Genomic DNA, 22,867 nt, shown 5'->3' on the forward strand with positions numbered 1-22,867 from the left:
GAAGATTCCGTTCACATATTTATCACTAACAAGGAGAGTATCTGGTCTCGGACAAACACATGTACACCACAATCCCGATCGTTAAAAGGTCCCTTATTGCACCGCTGATATTCATTTATCTGTAAACCTCTGCAGTCGTCCATTAGAGGACCCTGAATATGCCATGCCGAATTCGACGTTCGTCTACCGCTACGCCAGTCGAGACCAGTAGAGATGGTGCAGTGTGTATGTGAAGTTGCATTCTGTGAAGTTATCTGCGTAGCCAAGCGTCAGATTGATCGGCATTTGGTAACCAATTATCCTAATGCATTGCAGTTGGTTGACACGAAGTTATGATGAACTCTTCTTCGTGAAAATCGTATTGATGTAGATGCATCATTCGTATGTCCGCCCCAATAGCTTGTAAGTAGGCTCTTTAGGTTTTTATGCTGGTAACACCACGTAGCGCTCTGTACGAAAATCACTGGCTGTGCTGTGTGCAGTCTGTGGGTGGTTGGCATTGTTGGAACATTCGTTATTTTATTGTTGGGCAGCTGGATGTGAACAGCACGTAGCGTTGCGCAGTTGGAGGTGAGCCGCCAGCAGTGGTGGATGTGGATTTTTGAGAGCGGATGTTCTGGACGTGTGTCCGCCAGAAAGAGTAAATTTGTACGATATATAATGACTTTTGAACACTATTAAGATAATACATTGTTTGTTCTCTATCAAAATCTTTCAAAAAAAAATGGCTCTGAGATTATGGGACTTAACATCTATTGTCATCAGTCCCCTAGAACTTAGAACTACTTAAACCTAACTAACCTAAGGACAGCACACAACACCCAGCCATCACGAGGCAGAGAAAATCCCTGACCCCGCCGGGAATCGAACCCGGGAACCCGGGCGTGGGAAGCGAGAACGCTACCGCACGACCACGAGATGCGGGCCAAAATCTTTCATTTGCTAACTATGCCTATCAGTAGTTAGTGCCTTCAGTAGTTAGAGTCTTTTACTTAGCTGGCAGTAGTGGCGCTCGCTGTATTGCAGTAGTTCCAATAACCAAGATTTTTTTGAGGTAAGTGATTCATGAAAGTTATAGGTTATTGTTAGTCAGGGCCATTCTTTTGTAGGGATTTTTGAAAGTTAGATTGCGCTGCGCTAAAAATATTGTTTGTCAGATTAGTGTTGATCAGAATAAGTAAAGAGAGAAATGTCTGAGCACGTTCAGTTTTGCTCAGCTGTTTGAAAATCAAATAATGTAAGAGGTTTATGAGCACAGTAATTCATAAATTTTTCTAAGGGGACGTTTCAAGCTGAGTGGTGCCGGCACAGTAGCTCAGCGTGTTCGGTCAGAGGGTTTAGCTACGCTCTGTAATAAAAAAACTGAGTGAACGGATCAACGAACAAGCTGAACGGGTGTCATCGGACGTCCGCCACGAATAAATTCAACGAACAATATATATAGAACAAAATGAGATTATAAAAAAAGAAAAAAGAGTGGTCAGCGTGACGGATTGCCGTCCTACGTGCCCGGGTTCGATTCCCGGCTGGGTCGGGGATTTTCTCCGCTCAGGGACTGGGTGTTGTGTCGTCTTCATCATCATTTCATCACCATCCGGCGCGCAGGTCACACAATGTGGCGTCGAATGTAACAAGACCTGCACCAAGGCGGCCTGACCTGCCCGGCAAGGGGCCTCCCGGCCAATGACGCCAAACACTCGTTTCCTTTTCCATCATTCGTATGTTTCCTGGTATCTGTTATAGCGCAAAAACATTATCACCGACTAGAAACGTATACTGTTGTAACACTAACACATAATTATGATGATAATTATCATATTATGATAATGGAGAACACCTCACTGCAAGCGGTAATGAGACGGCAAGTTCGAGAAGAGGTGATGAAAGCAGTGAAATTGAATTCCAATCTTCTCCTGATAAGAAGTCTTAAAGTCGAAAGTGTCATCTCGGTGTTTGACGACAACACACTCAAGAACATGTACGATGATTATAACGTCAAAGGTTTCAACACAGGTGACAAGCTCCTGGTCCGCAGCTCGTGGTCGTGCGGTAGCGTTCTCGCTTCCCACGCCCGGGTTCGATTCCCGGCGGGGTCAGGGATTTTCTCTGCCTCGTGATGACTGGGTGTTGTGTGCTGTCCTTAGGTTAGTTAGGTTTAAGTAATTCTAAGTTGTAGGGGATTGATGACCCTAGATGTTAAGTCCCATAGTGCTCAGAGTCATTTGAACCATTTTTTTTGACAAGCTCCTGAAAAGATACTGCAAAGTGAAGGCTTAAAGCAATATTAAAAGCTTACTGGACAATGTGGCAAATAAAAGAGAAGGCAATACAGTTTTCAAACGAAATCATATTCTGCAGTTCAGAATCACCAAGCAGAGTGTACTGTCGAAGTTTGATGAAGCGTCAGAATGCGCATCTTCCGTTCATTGTTGGCATTGGACGTAGTTAGAAGTCACGAAAGTACAAACTTTACTACGTCACTGGGATTTATTACTAATTTGAAATAGGGGATTAGAATAACCGTATAACTAAGCTCCAAGCACGAAAAGATAAGAACGACGAAGGAGAGATAGCGAAATATTTGTAGCTGAAATGGATCTGTGATCAGAGCCAGTTCAACTATGGGCTTTCTCCCGAAGGAACGCTATCCATAAAATGGGAGATAAGTCCTGTCTAGATGTTGCAATCAGTTAACAGTTTAACACTCAGATACACTATCTACGTTGCTGCATCAATGAATGGACGATTGGCAGACGAACTCTATCTATGCTTCCAAGAACCAAACAGGAAGTTTGGACCCCGTGTGTCACGGGAAATAAAAAATTGTGCTATCCAAATGTCTTCCTAGATGCTAGTGTGAGCGAGGAGATGCCGAAAGAACATCTGAAGATGTTTTTTCAATCAGTTTTGTTTCCACATTTGACGACAAAGTCACTGCCACATTGTGACTTCTGGTCCGGACGTAAGGGTCAACAAGAGCTACTAGAAACCTCTGAAGGAAAAGATGTAGTTTTAAAAATCATTCTGTCTGAAAAAAATATGCAAAGCTCTGGACGCGTATTTTTCCAGGCAAGAGAATCACAGGCTTTCGTAAACAACCCTCCAGGAATATGAAGCGATAACAGCATGACAGATTCTTCATCACGGAAATGCATTCTATCATTTAAAATCAATTATCTGTGCAATTGTACAGACCAGTGCTTCGTTACGTGTGGCCGAACAGTGGTTACGACATTGGTGACATTGGTGAAAGTGTGGACAACTTCAAAAGTGTCGTTGACATAGCGTCTAGCACTGATATCTTAGAATATTCTGTTATGACTTCTGATCAACTTGCTTTTCTTCACTGTGTGTTCTGTAGTCTTCATATTGCTCTGAGCATTTCATTGTGAGTCCTCACTCGCATTTATAGTTAAGATATCTTCACTGTACTTGGCTTCTGCGACCACATCTGCAGTGACATCTAGCACCCGTTTACAGAGTCATGCGGAAAAACGACACTTACCAGCACATTGCGAGGTACGTAATGGTCCTGCATCCAAAATTTCATATAGGTTCAAATGGTTCAAATGGCTCTGAGCACTGTGGGACTTATCTTCTGAGGTCATCAGTCCCCTAGAACTTAGAACTACTTAAACCTAACTAACCTAAGGACATCACACACATCCATGCCCGAGGCAGGATGCGAACCTGCGACCGTAGCGGTCACGCGGTTCCAAACTGAAGCGCTTAGAACCGCACGGCCACACCGACCGGCTTTCATACAGGTATCTTCGTTCTAACACAGAGTCTTTCCTTGTAAGCTGTCTCTCATGGCAAGTGCAGATGAAGGTAAAAGCTCTAAATTACACTGATGGAAAATTGCCAGAAATCTTATTTTGTGCAACGTTTTGTGACGTTACTGTCACAATGCGACACTATTGTCACATATCGCTGGACAATATTGTATCATTTTTCTGCAGCTATTTCGCAGCTGTATAGTGGGTATACTGAAGCAGTGTGTCTGAGAAGGCAGCCCTGCACTCTCCACCGTGGGTAGTGTGCCGCCGGGAACGTCTCTATAACTTCCTCTATGGGCAGAAAGACAGTCGCTGAATCTCATTAGGTCGAGCGGGCCTACTCCGGGTGGCGGGCGGGGGGAAGAATGGGGCGGGGGAATGGGCAGATAGCGGAACCTGGTACTACTGAACGCTGGGCTAGCGACCGAGCGAGGTGGCGTAGTGGTCAGCACACTGGACTCGCAGTCGGGAAGCCGCGTCCGGCCATCCTGCTTTAAGTTTTCCGTGAATTCCCTAAATCGCTTCAGGCAAATGCCGGGATGGTTCCTTTGAAAGGGCATGGCCGACTTCCTTCCCCATCCTTCCCTAATTCGGTGAGACCGATGATCTCGTAGTTTGGTCTCCTCCCCCCTCCTAAAATTGACCCATTAACCGGCCTGGCGTCTGCATCTCTGGGTTCAATGTACCCCAGGCCACCCTACAGCCCCCAGAGAATAACTGAGCACGACATTCTTTTCTGCGAGACTTCGAAGGTTCAAATACCGTGGCACCACCTCACCAGATGGGAAAGTCTGTCGTGTTCCCTCTAAAATATTGGTTCAGCCAATAGTGTTGTGTCGCCCGGGACAAGTTCTCGGCACGTAAGACTGACCAATCATGAACGCATTGCTTTGGCTGAGGGCCAACTTCATGTTCCAAAATGTCTCTTTTGGCAGTTTCGTGTGCTTTCCCCAGCTTTTCCAAGAACGTAGCGACAATACCCACCCGTCACATTGGCAACTGCATCCTCTCCATGTTACGTTTTTTAGTGAGTAGAGAACTGAGGGCCGTGTACTTGGATTCTTGGCATTCTGTTCCAGGCCGTCATGGAGAGAGCGTTCTCCATCAGGCCGCTAGAGAGAGCGTCGTCTCCGGACGCTGTTTGGTGTTGATTGGCGCACGGTAGCTGTCTAAGGGAATGTAAGCAGCGCAATTGCGGTAGCGCGATCAATTTTCTGTGCAGCTCATTACTTGCTTACTTTGTCGCGCTTCTTGAGTTGTTTGCTTTGGTCATATTTCTGGCTTCTTGTGGTGATGGCGACCTTGGGCTGGCCAGATAAGCAGATGATAGCTCCACGCTGTCTTCCACAGTGTTTGGCACCTGCTACTGCTCTCTGTTGATATTGTGAATTCTGTCAATAATGGAAATGCCGTGTGGCTAGGGTCTCCGGTCGGGTAGAACGTTCGCCTGGTGCAAGTCTTTCAAGTCGACGCCACTTCGGTGACTTGCGTGTCGATGGGGATGAAATGATGATGATAAGGACAACACAACACCCAGTCCTTGATAGGAGATAATCTCCGACCCAGCCGGGAATCGAACCCGGGCCGTTAGGTATGACATTCCTTGGAGCTGACCACTCAGCTACCAAGCGCGGACATTTCTGTCAATAATTATCGCGAATAAACAATTGTCATGACATAGATTTCAAGATCCTTGAACTCTCCCTAAAACTTGTCCTCGATAGGCGACACATTAAAAAACAAATATAACCGATTGTGTTTCCAGATGTTTATTTCGCTGTGTTGGCATTGCACTTGTGCACAGAGGGCTACTACTAGGATAACTCACTTATTATTTTGTGAAAGTAAAGAGCATCGAACCTGTTCTTCTTATATCAGTACTACTTAGTTTCTCCAGATATTGCTTTGTTAAAACAACGTCCATTGCACACACACGTCTTACATCAGTACACTGTACCCTTCAAGTGCTGTCGTGTAAAAGCAACGAGCACTGTACCCGCTCGACTTGCATCGCCGGACACAATGGGATACCGTTTCATTTTATAAAATTGTTTCAATAAGATGCGCTAAAACGGAAATGTATTTATCAATATTGTATTGATTAGGTTCTTGCTTAATAATTATTTTATTTTGATGACCAGCCTGACTTGAATGGAACGCGTTTACAGGTTCGCTACAGCGTTAAACATGCTAATTTAATTCAGCTTTCACTCGTGTTGCGCCACACTCATGCGTCACCTTTTGAAGCTACTTTCCTGCAACAAGCCGCGGTCATGATAGAGTTAAAACACTGGGGACTATACAATCGCAAATGTCGGAGGGTAAATCAATTATTATCCGCAAAGTAGTTATAAAATTTTATTGTAATGAAATGCACTCCAGGAAATGGAAAAAAGAACACATTGACACCGGTGTGTCAGACCCACCATACTTGCTCCGGACACTGCGAGAGGGCTGTACAAGCAATGATCACACGCACGGCACAGCGGACACACCAGGAACCGCGGTGTTGGCCGTCGAATGGCGCTAGCTGCGCAGCATTTGTGCACCGCCGCCGTCAGTGTCAGCCAGTTTGCCGTGGCATACGGAGCTCCATCGCAGTCTTTAACATTGGTAGCATGCCGCGACAGCGTGGACGTGAACCGTATGTGCAGTTGACGGACTTTGAGCGAGGGCGTATAGTGGGCATGCGGGAGGCCGGGTGGACGTACCGCCGAATTGCTCAACACGTGGGGCGTGAGGTCTCCACAGTACATCGATGTTGTCGCCAGTGGTCGGCGGAAGGTGCACGTGCCCGTCGACCTGGGACCGGACCGCAGCGACGCACGGATGTACGCCAAGACCGTAGGATCCTACGCAGTGCCGTAGGGGACCGCACCGCCACTTCCCAGCAAATTAGGGACACTGTTGCTCCTGAGGTATCGGCGAGGACCATTCGCAACCGTCTCCATGAAGCTGTGCTACGGTCCCGCACACCATTAGGCCGTCTTCTGCTCACGCCCCAACATCGTGCAGCCCGCCTCCAGTGGTGTCACGACAGGCGTGAATGGAGGGACGAATGGAGACGTGTCGTCTTCAGCGATGAGAGTCGCTTCTGCCTTGGTGCCAATGATGGTCGTATGCGTGTTTGGCGCCGTGCAGGTGAGCGCTACAATCAGGACTGCATACGACCGAGGCACACAGGACCAACACCCGGCATCATGGTGTGGGGAGCGATCTCCTACACTGGCCGTACACCACTGGTGATCGTCCAGGGGACACTGAATAGTGCACGGTACATCCAAACCGTCATCGAACCCATCGTTCTACCATTCCTAGACCGGCAAGGGAACTTGCTGTTCCAACAGGACAATGCACGTCCGCATGTATCCCGTGCCACCCAACGTGCTCTGGAAGGTGTAAGTGAACTACCCTGGCCAGCCAGATCTCCGGATCTGTCCCCCATTGAGCATGTTTGGGACTGGATGAAGCGTCGTCTCACGCGGTCTGCACGTCCAGCACGAACGCTGGTCCAACTGAGGCGCCAGGTGGAAATGGCATGGCAAGCCGTTCCACAGGACTACATCCAGCATCTCTACGATCGTCTCCATGGGAGAATAGCAGCCTGCATTGCTGCGAAAGGTGGATACACACAGTACTAGTGCCGACATTGTGCATGCTCTGTTGCCTGTGTCTATGTGCCTGTGGTTCTGTCAGTGTGATCATGTGATGTATCTGACCCCAGGAATGTGTCAATAAAGTTTCCCCTTCCTGGGACAATGAATTCACGGTGTTCTTATTTCAATTTCCAGGAGTGTGGTAAACTTACAAGATCACCATTTTTCGACATAGTCTCCATGCGTTTCAACGCACTTGGTCCATCGTAGTACAAGCTTTCTGATGCCCTCATAAAAGAAGGTTCTCGGTTGAGCTGCTAGCCAGGAATGCACCGCGTCCTTCACTGCTTCGTCAGAGGCAAATCGACGGCCTCTTAATGCCTATTTGAGTGGACCAAACAAGAGATAGTCAGAAGGGGCAAGATCGGCACTATATGGAGGATGATCCAGCACTTCAAATTTGAGTTTCTGGAGCGTTTCAGCAGTGTGGGCAGCAGCATGCGGACGGGCATTGTCGTACAACAATACAACACCTTCTGACAGCAATCGTCGGCGTTTGCTTCGAATTGCAGGCTTTAACCTGGCAGTAAGCATCTCACAGTAACATACACTGTTTATTGTTGTGCCCTTTTCCCCATAATGTTCCAGTACTGGACCTTGTGCGTCCCAAGAAACCGTAAGCATCAGTTTTCCTGCGGATGGTTGGGTCTTGAACCTCGTGCGTAACATCTGTGAAACCATTTCGGAATTTTTCAATCCATTCGTAGACACTCTGTTGTGGCAAAACAATGCTCCTGTACTGTACCGATAATCTTCGATGAATTTCGTCCCCTGCTACGCCTTCCGACGACAAAAAACGGATCACTGAACTTTACCAAACAGACAGCGGAGCAGCCATGATTAACAGCACGGCAGCGATAACGAAACTAACCTAACAGCTTGAAAATTGCAAAGATATAACAACAAATATAGCATGCGTCATCAACGTAAAACGAAAGTACGAACAAAATTAACAAAAATATAACTAAATTGCGGATAATAATTGACTTATTCTCGTATCATTAGGCTTTTTTTTTTTCGAAGAGATAAAGAACACTTCGTAGCTGACGAATACTGGAAAGGGAGCAGCAACTACTAGGATGTAATTTTAGCTAAAAAGCGACTATAAACTTGTTCAAAGGCTCCTTGGATAGGGTCAATTTTAATAAAATACATTTCGGTGTTTGGCTGCGTCATTATTAAACACTAAAATAACTAACGTTTCGACCATCTTTCTAGCGTTGCTCTTCAGCGTGACTAAACTGCTGGATTCTGGGAATATATATACCGGGTGATCGAAAAGTCAGTATAAATTTGAAAACTGAATAAATCACGGAATAATGTAGATTGAGAGGTACAAATTGACACACATGCTTGGAATGACATGGGGTTTTATTAGAACAAAAAAAATACAAACGTTCAAAAAATGTCCGACAGATGGCGCTTCATCTGATCAGACTAGCAATAATTAGCATAACAAAGTAAGACAAAGCAAAGATGATGTTCTTTACAGGAAATGCTCAATATGTCCACCATCATTGTTCAACAATAGCTGTAGTCGAAGAATAATGTTGTGAACAGCACAGTAAAGCATGTCCGGAGTTATGGTGAGGCATTGGCGTCGGATGTTGTCTTTCAGCATCCCTAGAGATGTCGGTCGATCACGATACACTTGCGACTTCAGGTAACCTCCCAAAGCCAATAATCGCAGCCGGCCGCGGTGGTCTAGCGGTTCTAGGCGCTCAGTCCGGAACCGCGCGACTGCTACGGTCGCAGGTTCGAATCCTGCCTCGGGCATGGATGTGTGTGATGCCCTTAGGTTAGTTAGGTTTAAGTAGTTCTAAGTTCTAGGGGACTGATGACCACAGATGTTAAGTCCCATAGTGCTCAGAGCCATTTGAACCATTTTGAGCCAATAATCGCACGGACTTAGGTTTGGGGACCTGGGAGGTCAAGCATGGCGAAAGTGGCGGCTGAGCACACTATTATCCCCAAACGACGCGCGCTGGAGATCTTTCACGCGTCTAGCAATACTTTTTTTTTTTTTTTTTAGTTCTAACAAAACCCCATATCATTCTAAGCATGTGTGTCAATTTTTACCTGTCTTTCTACATTATTCCGTGGTTTATTAAGTTTTCAAACTTATACTGACTTTTTGATCACCCGGTATATATATATATATATATATATATATATATATATATATATATATATATATATATACTGTCTTATTTCGAGTGTAAGGTGGCAACTGATGCCACAGTCTGGTGTGTTCTGAGACAGTTCAAATTCAAGTGGTGATACGGTAGGCTATTGTCTGTGATTCTCTAGCAGGTTATACCATATTGTCAGGCTACACGAATCACGGGAGAAGCGTTTACTTGCAGCAAATGTTCGATGGCGCACATCAACTTTCTTGCGCCCGTTTGCTGATCTTGTTGAGTCGCAATCTCCTGGAGCAGCTGGCTTGGAAATAGAGGCGACCCATTCGACTGGAATCGCTGGCAACTAGGCTGTCAGTTGTTTAAAACTATCCTCCCTGTTCACGTTGTTGCGTTGTTTATTATGTAAATATGCTCTTCAATTCCGTTGATGCACCCATGTTTTCCGAACGAGCAGATGCGTTTCTTGAAAATCGATACATCGCCTACAGTCGTAGTGTTCAGTTATTGCTGAATAGCTGTGATGCCCCAGTCTCAAGTAGCATTCATGTTCCGCTACGCGAATATTAATACACTGATGGACAAAAATCTCAATATCAAGTAATAGTAGTACGACAAGGACGAAAGTTGATTGGCGTGTTTCTGCAGCTGAAAGATATCTTCTCAAATTCTGCGCCGGTTGCCTTACAGTGGCGTAAGTAAAGAGCCACTACGGACGCAAATCAGGTTTGATTTATTTATACGCTTTAACGGTCATGAGCTTTAGTTACCTTTAATATTCGACATGGTGAGTTGATATTAGTCAAGAACGTCTTTAAGGTGACAAAGACCCCATAACCGACATCTCACTGAGTTTGAATGAGGTAGTGTAACTGCGCTGTGAGAAGCTAGATGTTCATTCTGCGATATTGCAGGAAGACTTGGCAGGAACGTAGCCACTCTACACGATTGCTGGCTGCAGTGGTCACGATAATGTAGAGTCGCTAGAAGAGCGGGCTCCGGACGGCCACTTTGCAATACCGAGAGGGAAGACCTTCGTGTTCGCCATATGGTGCTGGCACATCATACTGCATCTGCAGCAGCTATCTGACCAGCTGTTGGCACCCCGGTAACACAACGAACTCGTACTAATCGATTACTCCAGGGACAGCTTCGAGAAAGAGGCTCTGTAGCGTGCATTCCATTGAGCACAAACCACCGCCATTTGCGACTTCAGTGGTGTCAAGAGAGAGCTCATTGCATGCCGGGGTGGAGGTCTGTTGTGTTTTCTGATGAAAGCTGTTTCTGCCTCGGTGCCAGTGATGGCCGTGCATTGGTTGGGAGGAAGCGAGTTGAGGCCCTGCAACCACCCTGCCTGCGCGCTAGACACATTGGGGCTACAGCTGGAGTTATGGTCTGTGGCGCGATTTTGTATGACGGTAGGAGCACTTAGTGGCTATCCCACGCATTCTGACTGAAAACTGTATATCAGTCTGGTGATACGACCTGTTGTACTGTCATTCATGAACAACATTCGGTGTTTTCCAACAGGATAACGTTCGCCCACATACAGCTGCTGTAACCCAGCTTGCCCTACAGAGTGTCGAATGTTGCCTTGGCCTGCTCTACCACCACATCTGTCTCCAATCGATGACATACGGGGCAGCTCTAGCGCCACCCACAAACATGATTAATTGTCCCTTTATTGACCGACCAGTGGCACATGCATGGAACGTCATCCCACGAACAGACATGCGGCACCGGTAAAACACAAAGCATACACGTCTGCCTGTTTGCATTCAACATTCTGGTGGAGACACCGGTTATTAATGTACCATGTTCACATGTTCAGTGAAGTATCTCGGGCTAGCATTAACCTGCGACCTTGCAATGTTAATTACTTAAATATATTACCTAGACAAATGTATTTCCGAAATTTCATTACTCTACATTAATTATTTCTTGTTGCTGCAAGTCTTTTTTTTGCGTCGGTGTACGATTTCCAGTAGACTTCGCCGCACTCACATCGAAGCTTCTAAACGCCTGCAGTGAGGAGAGGATCTATGGACTCTTATGGGCTTCACTATATGTCGAATTCGTCGGCCACTCTTTGATAGAAGCTTACTTCCTGTGTGGCACAGCACCTTGCCTACGCAGTAGCTGATATCTCTCATGTAAGGTACGTGAGCAAGAGGATGACGTTTTTCTATTTCACACGAGGAAACTCGATTATTTACACGAGTTGGCATTTTCATTCTCTATTGCTGCGGTGGCAGCTGCAGGCCGGCCTTCGCAACCAGCCAAGGGATATACGGACCAGTCGCTGACGTAATTCTTCAGCTGGCCGCTGCATAGTGCATGCTCAGCTTTCCGAAACTTGGTGTTCTGCCGTCAGTGGTGGACTACAGAGGGTGGACAAAAAAATGGAAACAGCGGGAGGCATTCGTGCATGAAGTACATGGAAGAGACAAAGAAACTGGTACACCTGCCTCATATCGTGTAGGGGCCCCCGCGAGCACGCAGAAGTGTCGCAACACGACGTGGCATGGACTCGACTGATGTCTGAAGTAGTGCTGTAGGGAACTGACACCATGAATTCTGCAGGGCTGTCCATAAATCCGTAAGAGTACGAGGGGGTGGGAGATCTCTTCTGATCAGCTCGTTTCAAGGCATCCCAGACATGCTCAATAATGTTCATGTCTGGGGAGTGTGGTGGCCAGCGGAAGTGTTTAAACTCAGAAGAGTATTCCTGGAGCCACTCTGTAGCAATTCTGGACGTGTGGGGTGTCGCATTGTCCTGCTGGAATTGCCCAAGTCCGTCGCAATGCACAATGGGCGTGAATAGATGCAGATGCTCAGGCAGGATGCTTAAGTACGTGTCACCTGTCACAGTCGAACCTAGACGTATCAGGGGTCCCTATCACTGCAACTAGACGCACCTCACACCATTACAGACCATCCACCAGCTTGAACAGTACCCTGCTGACATGCACGGTCCATGAATTCATGAGCTTCTCTCCATACCCGTACACGACCATCCGCTCGATACAATTTGAAACGAGACTCGCCCGACCAGGCAACATGTTTCCAGTCATCAACAGTCCAATGTCGGTGTTGACGGGCACAGGCGATGCGTAAAGCTTTGTGTCGTGCAATCAACAAGGGTAGACGAGAGGACCTTCGATTCCGAAAGCCAATATCGATGATGTTTAGTTAAATGGTTCGCATGATGACACTTGATGGTCCAGCACTGAAATCTGCAGCAATTTGCGGAACGGTTACAGTTCTGTCATGTTGAACGATTATATTCAGTCATCGTTGGTCCCATTCTTGCATGATCTTTTTCCGGCCGCAGAGATGTAGGAGATTTGATGTTTTACCGGATTCGTGATTTTCACGGTACACTCGTGAAATGGTTGCACGGGAAAATCCCCACTTCATCGTTTCGTCGGAGATGCTGTGTCCCATCGCTCGTGCGCCGACTATAACACCACGTTCAGATTCACTTAAATCTTCATAACCTACCATTGTGGCAGCAGTAACTGATCTAACAACTGAGCCAGATAATTGTCTTATATTGGCGTTGCTGACAGCAGCGTCGTATTCTGCCTGTTTACATAACTTCGTATTTGAATACACATGCCTATACCAGTTGCTTTGGCGCCTCAGTGTAAATGCAGATATTAGCCAACTCTGCCAGTTACGCTGTTGGGTTTCACAACGAACAACACCTGTGCAGTGTCCTCAACAGGTTGCAAGTGTCAGTTGTGCTCAGAGCGGTGTTCCGTCTAGTTGTGTCCGCATTACGGCGGAGCTCAATGCATTCGAATGTGGGCAAATTGGCAGTGCGTGTACGGTGGGTGCTTCTGTAACCACGGTAGCCGAAGTGTCTGAGGCACCGCATCGAAGAACTATAGACCTATATCTCTAACGTCGATCAGTTGCAGAATTTTGGAACACGTATTATGTTCGAGTATAATGACTTTTCTGCAGACTAGAAATCTACTCTGTAGGAATTAGCGTGGGTTTCGAAAAAGACGATCGTGTGAAACCCACTCTCGCTATTCGTCCACGAGACTGAGAGGGCCAAAACACGGGTTCCCAGGTAGATGGCGTGTTTCTTGACTTCCGCAAGGCGTTTTATACAGTTCCCCACAGTCGTTTAATGAACAAAGTTATGGATTATCAGACCAGTTGTGTGATTGGATTGAAGAGTTCCTAGATAACAGAACACAGCATGTCATTCTCAATGGAGAGAAGTCTTCCGAAGTAAGAGTGATTTCAGGTGTGCCGCAGGAGAGTGTCGTAGGACCATTGCTATTCACAATATATATAAATGTCCTTGTGGATAACATCGGAAGTTCACTGAGGCTTTTTGCGGATGATGCTATAGTATATCGAGAGGTTGTAACAATATAAAATTGTACTGAAATGCATAGGATCTGCAGCGAATTGACGCATGGTGCAGGGAATGGCAATTAAATCTCAATGTAGACAAGTGTACTGTGCTGCGAATACATAGAAAGATAGATCCCTTATCATTTAGCTACAATATAACAGGTTACCAACTGGAAGCAGTTAAGTCCATAAATTATCTGGGAGTAGGCATTAAGAGTGATTTAAAATGAAATGATCATATAAAATTAATCGGCGGTAAAGCAGATGCCAGACTGAGATTCATTGGAAGAATCCTAAGGAAATGCAAACCGAAAACAAAGGTAGTAGGTTACAGTACACTTGTTCGCCCACTGCTTGAATACTGCTCACCGGTGTGAGATCCGTACCAGATAGGGTTGATAGAAGATATAGAGAAGATCCAACGGAGAGCAGCGTGCTTCGTTACAGGATCATTTAGTAATCGCGAAAGCGTTACGGAGATGATAGATAAACTCCAGTGGAAGACTCTGCAGGAAAGACGCTCAGTAGCTCGATACGGGCTTTTGTTGAAGTTTCGAGAACATACCTTCACCGAGGAGTCAATCAGTATATTGCTTCCTCCTACGTATATCTCGCGAAGAGACCGAGAGGATAAAATCAGGGAGATTAGAGCCCACACAGAGGCATACCGACAATCTTTCTTTCCACGAACAATACGAGACTGGAATAGAAGAGAGAACCGATAGAGGTACTGAAGGTGCCCTCCGCCACACACCGTCAGGTGGCTTGCGGAGTATAGACGTAGATGTAGATGTAGAAGAGTTATACTGCATACGGGGAAAGCGGAAGATCATCCATTATGCCACAACGCGGACGACACTGTATCTGAAGTGATTGCGTCGCGTGAATCTGACTCACCTGACCTAGCTGCAATCTGTTTTTGTTAATTTACATGAAGAGGGACATGAACAGAGACCGATTTGATGACATAGATGCCATCAAGAACAGAAGATGGAGTTGTTCGCCATCATTGCAGATGTGTATCAAATATATTTCCAGCAATTCAGTTAATGATTGAAGAAATGTGTTAAGTGTAACGGAGCGTTTTGAAGGTGATAAAATCGATTTGTGAAAAATGGAGAGAAGGAGGGGAGAGAGGGATACAGAGAGAGAGAGAGAGATCATGTATTGAAGTGATTTAGTAATTGATAGTGATTAGGTCCCATGGTGAAGGAAAGTAATTAATGTTAGTCATATGCGTGACTGTAGGCATTCCCGGCGTATAATACTGATGCAGATTTCTCGGGTCTCCAGCCGGGTGGTAGCGTTGATATACCGCGACGTTTAGGGAAGTCTCATACTAAGCATATTCTGGCGAAATGTCGAGATTCTTTTTAATGAAGGATGGGGCCCCTCCACGCCCACACCAACGTGGTGACCAAACCAAAAGTTCTACTGTCACCTCCGTATAACATGTTAGTTATCAAATCGTGAGTCACAGGAGGCGGGCTGTGATGTTATCCACGCGTTTGGGTAGGATTACTCATTGACAAGGTCAAATACCACGGTGTCTGGCTGAACCGGAAACTACTCCAGGGGGACCGCATTCAACATGTGACCAACAAAGCAAACGCGAGGCTCAAACAACTCTACCCTATGCTTAACAGGCGTAGCACACTGAATAGGAGGGTGTCCAGGTCCATGTACATGACACTTATTCGACCCGTGACGACGTACGCAGCCCCTGTCTGGGGATACGCTGCGCCCTCACGCCTGCGCCGTCTGCAGATCATACAGAACAAAGTATTCACAAGGGAACCTCCCCATCGCACCCCCCTGAGATTTAGTTATAAGTTGGCACAGTGGATAGGCCTTGAAAACCTGAACACAGATCAATCGACAAAACAGGAAGAAGTTGCGTGGAACTATGAAAAAAATAAGCAAAATATACAAACTGAATAGTCCATGTGCAAGATAAGCAACATCAAGGATGGTATGAGTTCAGGAGCGCCGTGGTCCCGTGGTTAGCGTGAGCAGCTGTCGAACGAGAAGTCCTTGGTTCAAGTCTTCCCTCGAATGAAAAAGTTACTTTCTTTATTTTCGCAGAGTTATGATCTGTCCGTTCATTCATTGACATCTCTGTTCACTATAGTAAGTTTAGTGTCTGTGTTTTGCGACCGCACCGCAAAACCGTGCGATTAGTAGACGAAAGGACGTGCTTCTGCAATGGGAACGGAAAACATTTGATCGCAAGGTTATAGGTCAACCGATCCCTCCACAGGAAAACACGTCTGATATATTCTATACGACACTGGTGACGGCATGTGCGTCACATGACAGGAATATGTTGTCGACACACCTAACTTGTACACTTGGCGAATGGGTAAAAAGTATATTCTGCCTTGCCCGATTTAGGTTTTCTTGTGGATGTGATAATCCCATTGGAGAGGCACGTCCTTTCGTCTACTAATCGCACAGTTTTTCGGTGCCGTCGCAAAACACAGACACTAAACTAATTACAGTGAACAGAGACGTCAATGAACAAACGGACAGATCATAACTCTGCGAAAATGAAGAAAGTAAAATTTTCACTCGAGGGAAGACTTGAACCAAGGACCTTTCGTTCTGCAGGTGCTCACGTTAACCACGGGACCATGGCACTCATGAGGTTACACTGTCCTCGATGTTGCCTATGTTGCACATGGACTGCTCAGTTTGTATATTTTGCTTATTTTTTTCATAGTTCCACACAACTTCTTCCTGTTTTCTCGATTGATCTGTGTTCAGGTTTTCAAGGCCTATACACTGTGCCACCTTATAACTAAATCTGAGGGGGGTGCGATGGGGAGGTTCCCTTGTCAGAATCACAAGCAACGCTCCGCGCTACACACGCACCGCGGATCTTCACCGGGAATACCGGCTAGATACCATCTTGCAGGTATTCCAAAAACTCTCCACACGACTGTACAGAAACACGAGACACTCGCGTAACCCGTTCATCCTATCTTGGGTAACTGCGACCACAACCATAGATGGAAACATAAGAGACCAAAGACACTATTGGCACGAAACTAAACATCTATGGTCCATAGCACGTTAACGCGACAATACTGGCGAGCCCCTTCAACACAGCTACTACTGGCAACCCTCCGTAAAACAGGCAATCGCAGGGAAATCGTACCGTACACAGCACGCAAACAAGCCACACACACCCCCTACACTGTGAGCTGATCTATGACCATCACCCACTAATGTATGACGACCTTGAACTGTTACGAGGACGCTGCAGCAGCAGCAGGCCCTACAACGAGCACCCGCAACGACAAAGGTAACGATTCACGATACTCGCACTAACATAACCACACCTTGCATGCACTGTCGCAGCTAGCAAGCGGCTACTGCCCTTACTACCCGTCCTCCTGTCGCAGAGGTTTTTTTTTCCCTTGGCGCTTGCCTGGGCACTTTTGTCCCTCTGCCCTTACAAACGGCTACCCTTCGATCGCTTTCGTCCACTTTCTGTCTTCCACGGAGAGCGAGGTATTTAGATGTAAGGTCTCCCCCCCCCCCCTCCAGTAGTCCTCGGGAGGCTGTGGTGGTCCGGCCACGGGCGAGCGGTGGTGGGGATAGCGGCCGCCCCGGCTGCCGCGTTCGTCTCTCGGTGTGGGCATTCTGTCTGCGTCTGCGGCAGAGGATGTTGGCGGCCGTTCTCCCGACGAATTGCCGCTATCGCAGGGTTCCATGCTGCTCTTAGTTGGTATCCTTCATCCCTGCTGACCAAGTTGTCGTGAAGCCGTATTTCTAAGGATTCTTTGATAAAACTTTCCCAGAAGCCAGATGCTCGGCACAGCACCTTCGTGTTTTCGAGGTTGAAGGTGTGTTCTTCCTGTATGCTGTGTTCTGATATGGCTGATTTTTCTGTGTGTCCTAGTCGCACACATCCGATATATTCTTCATAACGCTTATCGCGAGTGGTCACCTTACCGTTAGGCTATCTGTGCACACTTCCTGGACTTACAGACCTCCGTATGCCGTTAATATCTACACCCCCACTGCTCGCAACATAACTTCTATTCTCGCAAGCAGGTTTATGAGACAATCGTATTCAACGTTAGTATTATGATGGTCGATTTGTCCGTATAGGTATGTAGGAGGGGCATTTGAAAAGTCCATGAAAAGTCCGAGAGATGGCTCCACCGGCGCATATCGAGGTCATGTTTAGTTAATAGCATCTTTGGAAAGAACGCACACCAAGTTTCAGCCATAATGGTCTATTTCTTTGTGTTTGGCATTCGTGTGAATCAAGGAAGTCGAGTGATTGTCAAAAAATGGACAAAAAAGAATTTCGTGTGGTGGTTATACATTACTATGTGAAAGGCAAAACGCCTCAGGAGACTAAGGAGGAACTTGATAAAAATTACGGTGACTCTGCACCTTCTATTAGAACAGCTTATAAGTGGTTTCAAAATTTTCGGAGTGGCCATATGGGCACGAGTGATGGTGAACGTTCTGGACGCCCCGTGGAGGTTACGACTCCAGAAATCATTGGTAAAATCCATCACATGATGATGGATGACAGAAGAGTTAAGGTACGTGAGACTGCTAGTGCTATGGGCATCTCGAATGGACGGGTACATCATATTTTGAATAAACATTTGGAAATGAGAAAGCTATACGCAAGATGGGTTCCGCTATTGCTCACGCTTGACCAAAAACGGAATCGTGTGAAGTGTTGCGAGGATGGTTTGCAGCTGTTCAGGAAGAATCCGCAGGGCTTTAAGGGTCGTTTCGTCACTGTGGATGAAACACGGATACATTACTATACTCCTGAGACCAAACAGCAATCGGAAGAATGGGTTACCAAAGGAGAATCTGCACGAAAAATGGCCAAGACCATTGCTTTGGCTGCGAGGGGTACGGCGACTGTCTTTTGGGATTCACAAGGGATAATCCTCATCGACTATCTGGAAAAGGGTAAAACTATTACAGGTGCATATTACTGCACCGTTCGAAAACCGAGCTTCTAGAAAAACGCCTGCGATTGGACCGCAAGAAAGTCCACTACCATCACGACAATGCACCAGCACACACCTCAGCAGTTGTGGTCGCAAAATTAATGGAAATAGGATTCCAGCTCGTTTCAAATCCCCCCTGTTCTCCAGACGTGGCTCCCTTGGACTACTGTTTGTCCCGCAATTTGAAGAAATGGATGGCAGGACGAAGATTTTATTCAAACGAGGAGGTAATTGCAGCAATAGCTATTTTGCAGACTTGGACAATTCCTATTATTCGGAAGGGATTAACAAACTAGAACAGCATTGGACGAAGTGTATTAGTCTAAAAGGAGACTATGTCGCAAAATAAAATGTGTTTACCCCAAACAGGTAAGTAGTTCTTATTTTTGCACCGACTTTTCAAACGCCTCTCGTAATAGCAGTTTTACAGTGTCTGTTCCTTCAGACATGCACGCCTCTTTTGGTCTTCGTTGACTGGGCTATTTGTGCAAAGTGTAGCGGTGTGACTCACCTCCAGATCCAGGGACTGGCGCTGAGCGTGGTTGCGGAGCGCCGATTCGACAGACAGCCAGTTCCCGTGATTGAATGTCTGCCACTGCGGCGCCGCGTTGGCGTAGAAGAAGGACGCGTGCTGCTGGGTGTTGAGGATGAAGTCTCCGGAGGGAGCGAGGTGGCCGCGGCTCAGCGTCGACTGCGAGAGCATCTGGCTGGCCGCCTCCCGCGACCCCAGCGCCGCCGCCAGGGTCTCCAGAACGGCAGAGGGTGAGTACACTTTGGGAGGGGAGACGCCCACGTACAGCGTCCCGGTCTCGCTGCCCTGCGAGAACGACGGCCGCGCCGTCTGCTTCCGCCGAAATCGCTGCAACGACCTGCGAGTACAGCAAGAGGGCTCCATCAGACCCCTTTCATATATACATACATACAGGGTGGTCCATTGATCGTGACCGCGCCAAACATCTCACGAAACAAGCATCGAACGAAAAAACTACAAAGAACGAAACTTGTCTAGCTTGAAGGGGGAAACCAGATGGCGCTATGGTTGGCCCGCTAGATGGCGCTGTCATAGGTCAACCATACATTAACCCGCCAAGGTCGCTGATGTTCCACTTGTCGCAGCCATCGTGGATTTTCCGTTGCCCAATAGTGCATATTATGCCGATTTACGTTACCGCTGTTGGTGAATGACGCTTCGTCGCTAAATAGAACGCGTGCAAAAAATCTGTCATCGTCCCTTAATTTCTCTTGTGTCTAGTTGTAGAACTGTACACGACGTTGAAAGCCGTCGCCATGCAATTCTTGGTGCATAGAAATATGGTGCAATCGATGTTGATGTAGCATTCTCAACACTGACGTTTTTCAGATTCCCGATTCTCGCGCAATTTGTCTGCTACTGATGTGCGGATTAGCCGTGACAGCAGCTAAAACACCTACTTGGGCATCATCATTTGTTGCAGGTCGTGGTTGACGTTTCACATGTGGCTGAACGGTTCCTGTTTCCTTAAATAACGTAAGTATCCGGCGAACGGTCCGGACACTTGGATGATGTCGTCCAGGATACCGAGCAGCATACATAGCACACCCCCGTTGGGCATTTTGATCACAATAGCCATACATCAACACGATATCGACCTTTTCCGCAATTGGTAAACATTCCATTTTAACACGGGTAATGTATCACGAAACAAATACCGTCCGCACTGGAGGAATGTTACGTGAAAGCACGTACTTTTACGTATGCGATTGTTAACAGCGCCATCTATCACAAAGCGAAAAAAGTGATCCAACTGAAACGTTCATATTTCTTTACGTACTACACGAATATGTAATTAAAATGGAGGTTCCTATTTTAAAAAAACGCAGTTGATATCTGTTTGACCTACGGCAGCGCCATCTAGCGCGCCAGCCATAGCGCCATATGGTTTCCCCCTTCAAGCTAGACGAGTTTCGTTTTTTATTTTTTTCGTTTGATCCTTATTTCGTGAGATATTTGGCCCCGCCACTATCAATGGACCACCCTGTATACGTACATAGACAAGGTATTTGCGTAAGAGCGTGCAAAATGTAACACGGCATAGAGAATGCTCCACTGAACAACTTGAGATACGGAACATAGGGTCGGAGAAGCCAGCTTAAGAAGATATGGAAGTAGATCTGTCTCCCCCTTTGTTTAGAATTACTGTTTTCCAGCTTATTTACAACTAACATGTGTACAAGTTAACACCTACTGTGCTGTTTATTTATATGTACATTCTTGGCCGGCTCTGTAGGCGACAATCTCATTGGGCCATATCTTCTACGTTGCCGTCTGAATGGCCATCTGTACTTAAGTTTCGTGCACAGAGTTCTACCAGAGTTGTTGGGGAACGTACCCTTGGCTGTTCATGGGACGATGTGGATACACATGACGGTACACCGCCCCACTTCAGTGTAGATACCCACAACCATCCTAATGCTGTATTTCCTGGTCGCTGGATTGGAAGTGGAGGTCACCCTTGATTATTTCCTATGGGGATATCTAAGGTCACTTGTGTATGAAACCCCAGAGGATACAGAGACGGAATTAATTGCCAGAATTGTAGCTGCCTGTGGTGTGATTCGAAACATACCAGGGATATTTGTCGGGGTGCGTTACAATCTTGTTCGCTGATGCCATGCTTGCATTGAGGTTTATGGCCGTCCGTTTCAGCACATTTTGTAAGATACAGTACAAATAGTACGTTCATTGTGTCAATGATGGTGTTTGCAGTTAACTGTAAATAACGTAAATAAAAAAGTATACAGTAAAGTGATTTTATTTCTATTATCTCCTTAAACTGGTTTCTCCGACCCAAGGTTCCTTACTTCAAATCGCTCAGTGGAGCATCCTCTAAGTCCTGTTAAATTTTTGCGCGCTCTTACGGAAACACTCTGTGGAGATCTTTATGCCTACATAATGGTATCTGTTGCATGTGCGCCACTAGTCTCTCAGAACGAAGTGTGTCGTTTATATGGGTGTGTCTTTTCTTTTCTTTATTATGTTATAAATAAGTGGCCACCTGCGTAACCCCCACATCCTTGTTGCAACACTTACCCTTCAGTGCATGACTGCAACGAGTGAATGTCAGTTTTCGTGAGAGTAGCCAGTATCTGTCTGCTAAAGTAGTTTTTTCTCCAGTTTTGTCAACAGCTTTCGCGAAAGTAGAAAGGCAGAGAGGTCTAGCTTGGTAGTCAGAGCTGGTACAACAGCATACAAAAGAGTTAGGTTGGCGTGTAAGACGTCTGGACCTTTCGTGCCCCCCTCCCCTCCCCACCACAGAAGTGGCGGAACCGGTGAGGGGGGAAGGGAAGAGTTACTGCATTGCTGGAGCCTGGTGAGTACGGACTGATATGTGGACAGTCCACAGATGAAGGCATTTGAATTATTTAACATTTGAATTTCAATCATTTTTATGTCAGTTCCTTTGGTGGTCAGGAGTAATTATGCTAGTTATCGTGGAAATAATTTCATGTGAAAATTTAATATCATTCTTGAGTTGCTGCCGTACTGCGGTCACGAAGTGGGGCCAAGGCTGTTTCCCAGATAAGTTATTGCAATATGACGATGTATTACTATATTATAATTTTTAGTTTTTGACATTGTCCGTTAAGGACAAATCGTGGTTCCTTTTATTCTGAAGAAGGTTGGGTTATCCCAACTGAAACCTAGGTAAATCTAGGTAAACGTTGCAACCGAGGCTGTTGTTAATTTAAAATTAATACTAGAAATGTGGTTTGACATCCACAGAGTGCCTGAGTCGTATGTAGAGCTTTCCTCTTCCTGTCTATTTCTGTAACACACTTATTCTTGTTCTGTTTTCTAGTGAGGTAGTTTCAAAGCGTGGTGCAACGCTGACATAATACAACATAAATCAGTGTTTCAGCAGTATCTTACGGTTTGAGTTTTT

The 22,867-nt window shown here is 46.3% G+C and overlaps 1 protein-coding gene across 1 annotated transcript in view; it reads right to left on the reverse strand.

The window, feature by feature from the left end:
- LOC124605997 overlaps positions 1 to 22,867 on the reverse strand; it is a 51,277-nt gene that overhangs the window by 18,253 nt on the left and 10,157 nt on the right. Inside the window, exon 2 of the mRNA XM_047137960.1 lies at positions 19,456 to 19,813. Coding sequence (XP_046993916.1) covers positions 19,456 to 19,813 — 358 coding nt within the window. The remainder of the gene's footprint in view (positions 1 to 19,455; positions 19,814 to 22,867) is intronic.

The sequence above is a fragment of the Schistocerca americana genome, chromosome 3 (genome assembly GCF_021461395.2).
Source record: "Schistocerca americana isolate TAMUIC-IGC-003095 chromosome 3, iqSchAmer2.1, whole genome shotgun sequence".
NCBI classification, from domain to species: Eukaryota; Metazoa; Arthropoda; class Insecta; order Orthoptera; family Acrididae; genus Schistocerca; species Schistocerca americana.